General features: G+C 35.9%; 2 protein-coding genes across 8 annotated transcripts in view; one reads left to right on the forward strand and one right to left on the reverse strand.

The window, feature by feature from the left end:
* The window catches only part of mtmr10 (myotubularin related protein 10), a 34,584-nt gene extending 25,613 nt beyond the window's left edge, over positions 1-8,971 (reverse strand). The window contains exons 1-2 of one of the 2 annotated variants that reach the window (XM_067399511.1): positions 8,680-8,971; positions 7,605-7,665 (exon numbers count right to left, since the gene is read on the reverse strand). In XM_067399511.1, coding sequence (XP_067255612.1) covers positions 7,605-7,665; positions 8,680-8,733 — 115 coding nt within the window. In that variant the 5' untranslated portion in view covers positions 8,734-8,971. Of the gene's footprint in view, positions 1-7,604; positions 7,666-8,519 lie in introns of both variants that reach the window. The other variant, XM_067399512.1, reaches the window with a different exon arrangement.
* Positions 8,972-11,100: 2,129 nt separating this feature from the next.
* Positions 11,101-14,326, forward strand: part of myo1ea (myosin IEa) — a 55,692-nt gene continuing 52,466 nt past the window's right edge. For 5 of the 6 annotated variants that reach the window (XM_067399513.1, XM_067399515.1, XM_067399517.1 and 2 more), the window contains exon 1: positions 11,101-11,330. In XM_067399513.1, coding sequence (XP_067255614.1) covers positions 11,328-11,330 — 3 coding nt within the window. In that variant the 5' untranslated portion in view covers positions 11,101-11,327. The remainder of the gene's footprint in view (positions 11,331-14,326) is intronic. The other variant, XM_067399518.1, reaches the window with a different exon arrangement.

Raw genomic sequence — 14,326 nt, forward strand, 5'->3', positions numbered from 1 at the left:
GGGACAGAAGATGCTGAATATTGCAAGTGGAGGACACTGTGTACTTTAAGGTTGGATCAAGTTCGGCACAGGAATTCTCACCTTGTTGCACTGTGCCACAAAAGTTACATGTCAATGGATCAGAGCAACATGATAAGAATAGGCCTAACAGACAGAGAGAGAGAGAGAAAATGTGTGCGTGGGCTTGTAAAAAGACACAATTCATGAGACAATGGCCATGTTTTGTTGAGATGACTAGGCACCAGTAGGCTTCAATGTGTGTGTAGGGACTGGTGGAGCGATTTCAATGGAGCAGTCAGTAGGATCTGAATGGATACATTCTACTAAAATGTCATGCAGGACTAAAACAATCCAACGAATATGACAAAGACAGACTTTAAAAAAAAAAAAAAATGTTTTTTTTTCCTCTTTATTATACAGAAAGCCATTAGGCCTTTTGAAATAGAATGCATTATGTAAGTATAAATTTTGTCTAAATTACCTTTGATTGCCACTTTAATAACACTAATTTAATAGCACTTGTAAAGGTATTCTATATTTTAAAAAAAGCCCAAATGAATATCTACTTTTCATACTGTACATTATCCTTAATTTGTCATGTTGAAATTCACCTGTATTTAAAATGTTGGATATTAGTTTGTGTTTTATTTTAAAATAGAACACAATTTTAAAGGGTAGTTCACAAAAAAAAGGAAAACTCATTAATTACTTACCCTCATGCCGTTCCACACCTGTAAGACCTTCATTCATCTTCCGAACACAAATTAAGATATTTTTCATAAAATCCGATGGCTCAGTGAGGCCTGCACTGCCAGCAAGATAATTAACACTTTCAATGCCCAGAAAGCTACTAAAGACATATTTAAAAACAGTTCATGTGAGAGGCTCAATCTTAATGTTATGAAGCGACGAGAATACTTTTTGTGTAACAAAACAAAAAAAAAATAACGACTTTATTCAACAATACCTAGTGATGGGCGATTTCAAAACACTGCTTCATGAAGCTTCAAAGCTTTACGTATCTTTTGTTTCGAATCAGTGGTTTGGAGCTTAAACGTCACATGATTTATGTCATAAGTGATTTCGAAATTTCAATGGTTCACGTGACTTTGGCAGTTTGATTCATGCTCTGAACCACTGATTCGAAACAAACGATTTGTAAAGCTTTGAAGCTTCATGAAGCAGTGTTTTGGAATCTTCAGTACTTTTCTGGGCATTGAAAGTGTTAGTTGTCTTACTGGTAATGCAGGTCTCACTGTCATCGGATTTTATCAGAAATATCTTAATTTGTGTTTGGAAGATGAACGAAGGTCTTACGGGTGTGGAACGACATGAGGGTGAGTAATTAATGACAGAATTTTCATTTTTGGGTGAACTAACCCTTTAATATCTGCAATTTATTATCATCATCGTCATCACTGTCATCAGCAATACAATAAAAAATAATTCAAGAACAGGAAAACAAATAAGAGTGAGTTAAATATAAATAAAAACTAACTTTCTAACTTGCACAATGATATTGCAGTCTCAAAAGCTTAAGAACCAGAAGGTTTTAAAGATATCCGTTAGCTACTTCAAAAAGCCCAGCTCGCAATTCATATGCACTGAAAAAGTTATATCAGTTTTCACTTATCATAGATTAATCTACAACACACATACACAATTGTTCAAAAGTTTCAGGAAAAAGTCTCTTATGCTCTTAACAGCCTCTTATGCTCTTAATTTAAAATAACTGCTTTCTATTGTAATAGTTTAAAATGTATTTTTTCCCCTGTGATGGCAAAGTTGACTTTGCTCAAGAAACTTTTGTTCTTATAATCAATGTTGAAAACAGTTGTGCTGCTTAATATTTTCGTGGAAACCATAATACATTTTAGAAAGCTCAAAAGAACAGCATTTATTTGAAATAGAAACCTTTTGTAACTTTAAATGTCTGTCACTTTTGCTTAATTTAATGTGTCCTTGCTGAATAAAAGTAATTAAAGGTGCCGTAGAACGTCTTTTCAAAAGATGTAATATAAGTCTAAGATATCCCCTGAATGTGTCTGTGAAGTTTCAGCTCAAAATACCCCATAGATTTTTTTTAACTACCTATTTTGGGGCATAATTAAGTATGCACCGATTCAGGCTGCGCAGCCCCTTTAAATCTCTCGCTCCCTGCCCCCGAGCTCTCAAATATAAGTGCAGTTATACAGTGCATAAACAAAGTTCACACAGCTAATATAACCCTCAAATGGATCTTTACAAGATGTTCGTCATGCATGCTGTATGCATGGATCGGATCATGTGAGTATAGTATTTATTTGGATGTTTACATTTGATTCTGAATGAGTTTGAGGCTATATGCTCTGTGGCTAACGAGCTAATGCTACACTGTTGGAGAGATTTACAAAGAATGAAGTTGTGTTTATAATTAATAAAGACTGCAAGTGTTTAATAATGAAAATAACGACGGCTCTTGTCACCGCAAATACAGTAATAAACAATGGTAACTTTAACCACATTTAACAGTACGAAACATTTAGAAAGAATTCATAAATATCACTAAAAATATCATGTAATCATGGATCATGTCAGTTATTATCGCTCCATCTGCCATTTTTCGCTGTTGTCCTTGCTTGCTTACCTAGTCTGATGATTCAGCTGTGCACATCCAGACGTTAATACTGACTTCCCTTGTCTATTGCCTTGAACATGGGCTGGCATATGCAAAAATTGGGGTCATACATATTAATGATCCCGACTGTTATGTAACAGTCAGTGTTATGTTGAGATTCGCCTGTTCTTCGGAGATCTTTTAAACACATAAGATTTATATAAGATGGAGGAAGCAATGGAGTTTGAGACTCACTGTATGTCATTTCCATGTACTGAACTCTTGTTATTCAACTATGCCAAGGTAAATTCAATTTTTGATTCTAGGGCACCTTTAACAAAAATTTAACAAAACATTACTTAAAAAAATCATCTTCACTGAACCCTAACTTTTGAATGATTGTGTAATTGATCAACTTGTCTTGGTAAAAACAAAAAACAGCCAAATTCTAACAGGCAATAAGAAGCGTGGTAAAGGAACCTATCCCTTGATATTCTGGTGTACACTCTGCACTAGAGTATTCAAGCCTCTGCATACATTTTTACCGATTTTACCACACCGTGTGCCACCCTGCTGTCACCACAGTCCACAAAAAGCAGTGACAAGGGAGGTTTTGTTTTAATTTCAGATGAAGAACTAAAAACTGCATAGCACGTCTATTTTGGAAACAGGGAAGGTCCATGATGTGCGGCTTAATTATAAGGAGTGAACGCCTAAATGCAGAGTACTTCCCCAGACGCCACAGCACTACAGACTTTCTGTTTATTTCCCAACACTTCTAGGAACAGAGAAACTGTCTGGTTGCATTAAGATCTCTGCCATCACAAAGCTGGAGCTGACACATGTGTTGTCAATGGCTTGGAAAAATCGGATCTGCCATTGCATAAGTTTGAAAGGTAACACAGAATAATAGGCAATGCTTTACAGCTATTAGACTGTGAGGATAAAACTACCTGTCAGAACATGAAGACTTTATTCAGAAGAACCAGGACATTAGGATTAAATGGTAGAAGGGGACGCACCCTATACAATGTGCTTGGCAATGGTAAATATAAGACATACAGGAACATACATTTAAAACCAGGATCGGATAGAATCAAACAGTCTCCTAAAATACGTGGTGATCAAGATACTGATCTATTGATTTAGCAAACACTTAACCACATTTTTAATGTGTTAAAGTAGGCAGGGTTCACAAGAGCGAGGCTGCTGCTTTATACATTTCCTGGTTCCACAGATACAACAAAATCTGCATTCTGCACAAGAGTCGATTTAAAAGGGTAGTTCATCCGAAATTAATTCCAGCATCATCATTTACACATTCTCATGTTATTCAAAACCCATATGACTCGCTTTCTTCAACGAAAGACACTTTGTACTGCTCACTCTTTTCCATGCAATGACAAAGAATGAAGAATTTTAAAGCTTCAAAGACACAAAAACACTAGAATAGAATCATAAGAAAGGTTAATATGATTCATATGCTATATTCCAAATCTTCTGAAGCCTTTTCATGAGAAAGAGATTAAATGTAAGCTTTTTTGCATGTATAAATAGTTTTTAATTAATCAATTGATCCAGTTCACAAAACTAGTCTAAATGATTCAGTCACGATTTAACTGATACAGTTCACAGATCTGGTCACAGTGATTATCAAATTAAAGTTCCCTTGTTGTTGTTGTTGTTGTTGTGCTGAATTTTGATTGCCTGCCAAATTATTACCCCCCCTCGTTGAAGTCAGTACCCGATTGCTTAATTCTAACCCCACCCTTAGTCCTAACCACACACCCACACCTAATCCTAAACTTGGATTATACTAGGGGGCAATAATCTGGCAGTGGTCAGAATTTGGCACAACACAGTCCATAATTTTATTCCTTAAAACTCATCTTTGATATTCAAAATGACATTTTTGTGCAATTTTTCCTATGAAAATAATTTCTTCATGCCTTATAATTTCTCTACACCCTTGCTTCATTTAGTATACACAGAGTTATGAACATGCAAATTAGTCTAAGCCTCCACTCAATCATACCAGCTCAGACTACCTGGTCCACTTGCTCAACTTTAGTCAACGCTACACAGTGGTAAGTGGTAATATTGGTTTAATTCAGCCATGTTTGAACCAGAAACTGATTCAGAAGAAGAAGAGGAAGAGCAAATTATACAGAGTCGTCTACAAGTCGATGTATCAGAACGGTAATGCGTTTTATGTATTGCTCTCTACAACGTCAGACACATTAACGGTAATTGATTTGATTAGCCTTTGGCCTGACTGTGTTAAACAGCTAATAATGTGTTGCTAATGTTACACAAACCATGTTTCCATTCGCCATCTCAGAGTCAGACATCTGCCTTCTAAAAATCATGCTTTGAACATCATAGAAAGTCAGTGGAGAAAGGCATACAAGTTCATCATAACATACATAATTCACTCGCTACATTGCTATATGTACGTGTTTCTTCCTGTGCACAATGTGTTAAAATGCCCACAGAGCAAGAAAACATTAAAAATAATAATAGAGCCCCGCCCGCACATTGACAAGTTTGGTTACAAGATTGTGGCGGTAGGAAACAGGCGGCTTCAAACCGTGTTTGAGAGACTGTCTTTGATGAATTTGCACATGGTTTGTCTTAAAGCATATTAAAAACACCACAGATATATAAACAACATTAAAAAAATGGGGGTATTTAACACTAGTAGAAAAGATTATCAGTAAACAATGATGTAAGTTTGATAATTTAAGCTACCATAGAGATTTAGAAGATGTGAAATTTAAAGAATAATTTTATAACACATTTATGGTCATTTTGTAGCTCCAGGCAGACTGTAGACCAGCGACTAGTACATTTCTTTAAATGTTCTCTTTTCATTTTCAGCAGAAGAAGAAAACACATACAGGTTTATGTGGACGAGTAAATGATTTTCATTTTTGGGTGAACTACCTCTTTTTTTTTTTTTAAATCATTTTCAGCTTAGCCTCACATACTTGCTCTATTTACAGTTCAAAAATCAGGAAGTGTGGCATTAAAAAAAAAAGCCTTCTAGAGGGAAGTGCTGCATCATAGACTCTCTGAAAACTCTTCAGATGGCATCAAGACCCAAACACAACAAACCAGGTCAGATCACGGGCTCCTTATGCGAAGCCACGCATTAAAAATTCAGAGGCTGCACAAGTGCAGGAAACGGGTTGGATAAGATACTGTTCCGTATACAGGAACGACCTCTGTGAATATCATGTTCAACTGATCACTCAAGACGACTGAGACATCATTTCTGTTTCATTTTTCTCTTTGTCACACACACTTTTCTCCTGCCAGAAGCGCAGAACATGTTCACCACACAATAGCTGAAGCTGATTGGTGATTCAATGGTAAAAATAGAAAAAAGGGCAAAGACAACCGATTGCTATGGAAACGAAGAGGCAGGCATCTATTAGTTCATAATGTACCAAAATATGCGGCTGTTTGAACAGCAAAAAAAGCAAAACCACCAAATTGTTTGTTTTCATTAAGAAGACACTTTCTGTTTAAAGTAACTCAACAACCCAAGATCAATCCTATTTCATGAACCAGTTACTTCAATGGACTGTTACAAAACAGTTAAACTCTGAATTTAGATCAGGTTCAGCAGGTTCACAATCTCTCGCTATTAAACATTCTCTGTAAAGAGTTTGTGGTTAACCGTGCACCTAAATGTGTTACATCTGCAACTAAACAACGGACTATTTTAATGCAAGTGAATCAACTTAATGCAAGTGAATCAACTTAACTTAATTGAGATATATCTATATATATATATATATCTATATACATATATATATATATATATATATATATCAATCAAACCAGCCCAAGCTTTGTTGGTACCACGAAGCTGATCAACTTTCTCTGTCAAGTTGGCCAACCGTTGGCCAAACTCTTTCTCGGGCTTTGATCCTGTGCACATTAAAGTGTGACATCAGTAGAGAACAGCCAATCACAGTCCTCAAAATATAGGTATACAGAGACTCAAACATGTAAACTCACATGTAGTGATTTTTGAAGCTTTACCAATTGATTCTAAATGGTATTTATATCGTTTTCTGTATATATTTATGTTCATTTAAACTAAATGCTTAATAATAATTGTTAAAGTCCCTGTAAAGTCATTTTAAAGTATGTGTTTTGAGCTTGTCACACCACAGAAAAATGTGTTATTAACCACCCAGCCAAATTTGAATGATTAAAAAAATCTGCAAGTAAATGAAATAAGTTATTTGTAACATTTATAAAGTGTTTAGAAAGAATTCTCAGAATTGACTTTACAGGGACTTTAAACTAAAATTGCTTGTGTTATGGATTAAGGGTATAAAAATGATATAATAATATATAAATCATATAAAATAATCATAATAATCAAATTTAAACTTATTTTACGGTGTAGTGACCTTTAATTTGGAGCAAGAGAAACTGGGGGAGTGACTTTATTATATCAGAAATGTCTAATTTTGCTCACAGCTGATTGGTCCCATTTCAGTTTGAGATCTTTTACTTTGAACATAACCTGCCCTGGAGCAGGTTAGCCATGAATCATAAGTTACTATAATGATGAACATCGCTAAAAGTTGAGCCACTTTCATAGTGCCTGAAACCCAGGGTTGCCACAAACTAAACTGAAACATACCTGGCTATCCACCTAAACTGTTTTCATGGTATAGGGCCCAGTTCTGGTTTGCAATCTCTAACCCAGAATAAAACCTGCTCCGGAGAAGGTTAGCCAGAAATCATGGCGAAGAATGCAGACTACCAGAAAAACCAGAGGTTGCTCAAACTCAAACTTACCTGGGTAGCCACTGAAACCAGCTTTGTCAAATAGGACACAGGAGCTTGAAACTACATTCAATTACCAGACCAAATCTTCAACTACTAAGCCACACCTCCCCAACCCTGTGAAGTTGTTTGTGAAGAGGTCTGATGCACCAGCGCCTACGGTTTTCCAAAGTAAATAGTTTTTAAAATCACTCACCTGGTAGAAGTTTTGCTTCTAGTTTCTTGATGGGCAGTTGAGGACTTTTATTTGAATCAGTCTGCGAAACATTAAAAACACTTATTAAAATCACCTAACCATTTTCAAGTATACAAGACTAAGTGTTGACTAGGTCTTTACTCTTACATGGTTCTCTAGACCATAGATGAAATATCAACACTTTTAATGAGTTGTCATTTCATCTGAATATCAACATTTGTAAGGTCTTACCAGTCAAATTGATTAATTGATATAATTTTTTGTCTCTGGAAAAAGAGTGATTTTTTGCGACGTGCATTTTGTTGAATATAAAAGGTTTTGTGTCTATTTGTTAATGGGGAATTTGTGGACAGATTAATGTTTTTAGATTTGTGGAGTAAAAAACTTTCTTTTTTTTTACTGAAAAGATAAAATTACACCCTTGTGCTAAGATGTCTCCCCGTAACATGCTATTGTTATTACTATATAGTAAATAATAATAATCATATACTTTATTGTAATTCATGGGGTTATTATCCAATAATTCCATGACATAGATGTACATTTCAGACACTTTGCTAATCGCTTCTCGTTTGTTTTCCTTACAAACACATTGACATATGCATCGCCCAGCACACGCTATTTAGATATTAACTGAACAACAACGTAACCACTGTGAACAGCTGACACCTAAGTTACAGAATATATATATATATATATATATATATATATATATATATATATATATATATATATATATATATATATATATAACTATCAAACCAAGTGAAGACTGCACTACAGTATGAGGTTACCAGTCGTCCAGATGTCAAACACATGGGGTGACACAGTTTTCTTAACACAACAGTTTAATAAATGAGACTGTTTACTCTTGTCTTTAGCTGCTAGTCGTTAGCATGCTAGTGTCTCACTCACCTGAAGTGGAGGAAGATAAGACTTAAAAGTAGGCTTCGTTTGTTTATTGGAGAACATCATTTAAACTGGACGATTTGACAAAAATGCGAACTGTAAATCCATATAAAAGCGTCTTAAAACTGTTAAAATGTAAGCCAAATTATTTTTGGTTACTTCAGACCTTCAAATCCAGGGTTTCTTCAGTAGACGATGCATTTAAATGCATAATTTCCATAAATTCAAAAGTAGTTTTTAGTCTCTGGTATGTATGCAGTAGTATCTCAGCTGGATCTGGTCTGTCCCGCTCAGGTCTCTTCGTTTAAGGCTGTCAAACTCAAACTTTTGCTGCTTTGGTTTCCCCACTCTAAACATTCATGTCATGTTCAGTCTTCTCGCTTGATTCAACAGTTTGAGTGTGTGTGAGTCCTGTGCTGGTGCTGCAGAACGGCTCAGTCCTCTAATTTAGCGTTGGTTTTCAGTTCAGCCATGTTTATTAAAGGCGAAATGGGGAGGTGCAGCGTGCTTCAGCTCTGGACCACAAAAAACAGGAGGAGTTGAGCTATGCCTATGGCGAGCCCTGTCGTCTGATTTTAAATACGAATATTCATGTTGTCCATTAAAATTAGAAAGTATATTAAAGTATTACACTTTTTTTTTTTTTTTTTTTTTGAGTCAAAATGTGAACCTTGAGCTGGAATTTAGAGAAATGTATACAGAAATGTATATTCGAATGCACTTTACAGTTGTTTATATCAAAGGCCCACTGTTTAAATGAGTAGTAATTGCGTTGCGACGCCGAAAACAGCATGCATATTAATAGATAGTTTTCATATGATGCATATTTCAGCTTGAGTGTATTATTGGACTTGTAGCGCCACCTGCTGGAATGATCGGAATCCTGCACGCACAGTCTCAATGAGTCTCACTGCAGAGCCAAACCATGCTCCAGCTCCCCCTCTCTGGACGTCATGGTTTGAGCTTGACCTGGACCAGCTCCACCTCCCGTGGATCTAAAGGGTGGAAGGATAAAGTTACGGGTAATACATTTCTGCTTTACTCAGAATTCACTTACTCAAATAGAATTATGAAATGTTATAATCCAGTTGTAAGTGGCTTGTAATAGTCAATTGTCAAAGGGTAAAATTTCAATTGTAAATGGCTTGTAATGGTCTGTAAGTTTTTTTTTTATGATTTTGAAAAAAATATCATGCTCATGACCCTGCATTTATATGATCATAAATGAGAACCGTAATATTTTGTGAAATATTATTACAAATTTAAAGTCTCTGTTTTCAGCATCATTACTCCAGTCTTCAGTCAAGTGAAGTCAAGTCTCCTTTATTTATGTAGCGCTTTTTACAATGTAGATTGTGTCAAAGCAGCTTTACATTGATAACTGGTACATAATTTTGGCTGCACAGCAGCTCTTAAAGAATAGTGTCAGTGCAGGCAGATCAAAGCACTATTGATTATCAAATGTCAAGTCGAATGTCAAGTGTCCCCAACTAAGCAAGTGTCACATGATCCTTCAGAAATCATTCTGATATGCTGATTTGGTGCTCAAGAAACATCTCTTATTATTATCAATCAGTGTGAGTGAGAATCATGATACATTAGCATTTATTTGAAATTTACATGTTTTATAACATCAAAAATGAGAGAGAGAGAGAGAGAGAGAGAGAGAGAGAGAGAGAGAGAGAGAGAGAGAGAGAGAGAGAGAGAGAGAGAGAGAGATACTTTTATATATTATTATTACTATTCTTTTTCTTTTTTTCTGTTAGTACATATATGCACTATTTGTAAGTAGCCCAGCTGCAGTTGCTTTGGCAATACAAATGTATAGTTTTTTTCATGCCAATAAAGCACACTTGAATTGACAAACTGAGAGAGAGAGAGAAAGAGTGGTTAGAATGAATTATTTTGTTAAGCCTTTTAGTTTGTTAGCTTAGGTTTGACTGCCGTTCATGAATTTGATCTGTCACAAGTTTCTATCAAAATATTGTCAAAGGTTCTTCAAAAAAGGTTCCCCTTGAAATACAAGCTGCTAAAATATGAGATTACAAGGTTATGGCTGGGGAAAGATTTTTGTCCAATTTTAATATGAACATTTCATAGCATGTAAGGATGAATTGACATAGAATATACTTTTATAGAAATATAATATGAATAATAATAATATATGTATATAAATATGATATAAAAATGACCTTGCATGGGTTAGAATTAGAAAAAGTATCTTATTGTAAGCTTTTTTTCTTAATAGAATGTGACATCAAAATACATAAATGTTAATACATAAATAGAGATAACATATGCATCATTTCATACATGCATACAACAATAAAATTCGCTTCAATAATATTTCTATATTCTACCTAATGGTTCATTATAGTGATGTAGTACCGGTAATTTATTTTACGCAGCCACACTGCGCATATAGCACACGCTTTAATACACCCGAAATCATCTGGTGGGATTCCCTTTGGAATGACGCGCTGAGCGGCGCTCCTATTGGCCAAAGGCAACGCACGAAATTCTCCATTTATGGGTTGTTTGCCACTTTGATTCCGTCAAGCAGCAGCCACAAAGTTCAACTTTACTGTAGAGCAGACGCTCACTGCAGTACAGTCAGTGCGCTCGAGTTTACCGGTGCGGTGTACACTATTATGGAGCGACAACACTGGTCCTGAGGGGGCATTAAACCGCACGAGAGGCCAAAACAGACCGTGACATCACACCGAGAATTTCAAGAGGTTTATTTTATTTTAATAAACAGTTACAAAACGGATTATAACAGAAGATCGGCTGCGCTGTAATATACGAATAACAATGGTGAGTGAAAATGTATTTCTCATCACAGTCGCGTAAATAAACACAAGGGATACTGCTCCTGTTTTGTAAACTGTTTCCAGCACCCTTATCGACATGCAGAAGGTTACAGCAGCTGTGTGGTGTTATTGTTTTCAACTTCTTTCTATAGTCTCATACCTGTTACCATGAACTGAATCTTATAAGGTACTTATAATGTAAATTCTTAAAATTCAGAAAAAGTTTTTCAGTGTAATCAAAATAAGTACTAATACTTAAAATAAGTACTTCTACTAAACATGTTTTTTTTTTTTTTTTTTTTTCATTCTTGATGAATTACAGACATTTAAGTTTATCAGGGGTTTGTGAATGTACATGCACCTTATGTACATTTTAAGATGACTTTATTATTCTGTCCATGTTGTTATTATTATTATGAACATATCATAAATGTATAGTGGCTGGTCTACTGGACAAACACCCTCAGCTGGGTGTCATGTTTAGCTATTGTTTGCCATACATCTCTTGTTCACTTAGACAGAAACAAACTCTCTGTCCCAGCCCTACTGAACAGGTTGTATTGATACTGTTCCCGGTTACAACCCAGTTTCTTTTCTTTTCTTTTTTTTTTTTGGGGGGCACTGTGTTTATTGAGGCTTTGGACAGGCTTGGATCGATTGATCACTATTATGTTTCCACTTTCCCAGATCAGTGTGCCAGTTACACACATTGTAGTTATTGTATTTCACTCATTATTAACGTACTCTTTCATGTCAACCTGGCTTAGCCTTACATAATAGTGAAAAACTGCAAGTTGCACACATTAGTGTCCATGGTTACAGCATTCAGTGAGATGCAGGTAGATGCTGTCGCATGTGAAACTCACTTCCGTACTTGTGCCCACAAGGATGGGTTGGGTTCTGCTTTGAATATGTGTGTGTGCTTATGCGTGTGTCCACAATTCCTCTTGTTTTGGTGGAAAGCGACACCGTTTTTCATAGCTCCTCAAGCAATATTAGGCATCTGTTACACTTGATGGCTTTTGGCTTTGTATGATCCCAGATCCCATGGCAGGATGCTTTCACAGACCCTGCTTGTCTCACATTCAGTGTCCTTTTCAGCCTGTCAGCTGGTAAAGAACAGGTACAGATCACGTGAAAAACAAGTAAATCCAGTTCAGCTGTCTCTTCAGCACAACGCAGAGACATTCTCTGCAAGCCATATAGCCGGCAGAACTAGTTTTCCCTTGGGCTTTGCACATATGGGACAAACCCTTTCTGTAGATGATCCATGCTGCCTCTGGTATTTATTATGTATTGCGATATTATAATTCGGTCTTCATAAAATATTTTCGTGCAAAGAATAAGCATACTTGTTGGCTGTGTTCATGCGGTCACAGTATTACAGATACTTATAAGTGGTCCATCCAATGGTTCTATAAACTAAGCTTAAACCAGTATTATTAGGTGATTAGTGTGTACAAGCATTATTATTATTATATTAACCTGCCAGTAAATTCTCCACTCATTTCTGATGTCTCATATGATGCCTGAGCATCTATACTATAGAACTCTCTGTGTATGTAATAGGTGGAGTTTTGAGCTGTTTTTGTTTTGACTGCAGTTTTACGTCAGAGTATCCTTTTATGAGCTAACTCATTTTGGTCATGAGCTCAAAGGATATGGTATGATTTCTGAAAACTGAACCAGCAGTTAATGTCTGTTACACAACAGTACCTAATTTTATGATGTATAACAGCTGTGCAAGAGCAATTTAGGTTGATTATGTAATATATCATTCAGTTACCTACATGCCTGATCTACTGTATTTAGAAAAAACTATTCATAAAGCTTTAATTAGAGGACATTTTTGTCCATATTGCCCATGATCAAGCTGAACACATGAGGCCACAAAAGCAAGATGAAAATCTTTTGTCTGCAGTGTTTGGTGTATCTGGGTCCAGTGTGCTTTGGTCTCCATATTTCAGAAGCAGGTTTACAGGTTGCGCTGCATGGTAGCTTTGTTCACTTTTTTTCACTATCTCTTGTCCTCTTTCTTTCTCTGCCAGATACTGAATAGTAGGTCAGTATGGCAGCATATGTTTTGCATTAAGAGCTGCAGAGGGGCGGTACATGCTGAGTAACATCCCCCCTATTCAAAGCTTCTATGTCACACCGCAACAGGATTGCTGAGGAATCCAAACTCTTTCTGAAAGAGTCAGCAGCCCTCATCCAAACATAAGAAAAGTCTAGCAGGATGGCTGAAATCGCTGGTCCCCATAAGTCAGTCCTTTCATTTAGGGGGGTTATTTTTATTCCAGTCATGGCAATGAATTTTCCTCAATATCAGCTGGCTTCTTTGATGCTGTTTTATTACTGGTTCTGAACTGCTCTTAACTGAGATTATTAAAAGCATCTAATTCAGAACTTTACTCACACTAGCGTAGATATAAAAGATAAAATCCACTGATGTGTTCAAGTTAAGATTTATATGGTTTGTTTACTGAACAAGTTGAAAAGTATGAATGAAAACATCAATTAGACTGAAATGAACCCTTAATTGAAAAGTCTCTCTTGACCTTTTCTTTGTGATGTGCACCATATGTTGATTAACATATTTTTTCTTGTGGTGACTCTTTAAAGGGTTGTTTCTATTGACTTTAGTCCTGTTAAATGTGAATTTAAGTCACTTTCTTAAGATCATGAAGGTAATTTTGTTGAACTCTAGTGCTACATCAACTACAACCCATCCACAAACGACATCCACAAAACCACATCAGGGCCCTTGGAATCATCCTAACCTTCACCTAAATTACAGCGCCCCTGTCCACATACAAACCCAATTCCAAAAAAGTTGGGACACTGTACAAACTGTAAATAAAAAGGCATGCAATAATTTACAAATCTCAGAGTTTCTCAGAGAAAAATTGCAAAGAGTTTGAAGTTATCATCATCTACAGTGCATAATATCATCCAAATATTCAGAGAATCTGGAACAATCTCTGGTCAGACGAATCAAAA

This window comes from Chanodichthys erythropterus, chromosome 11, assembly GCF_024489055.1.
Source record: "Chanodichthys erythropterus isolate Z2021 chromosome 11, ASM2448905v1, whole genome shotgun sequence".
Lineage (NCBI taxonomy): Eukaryota > Metazoa > Chordata > Actinopteri > Cypriniformes > Xenocyprididae > Chanodichthys > Chanodichthys erythropterus.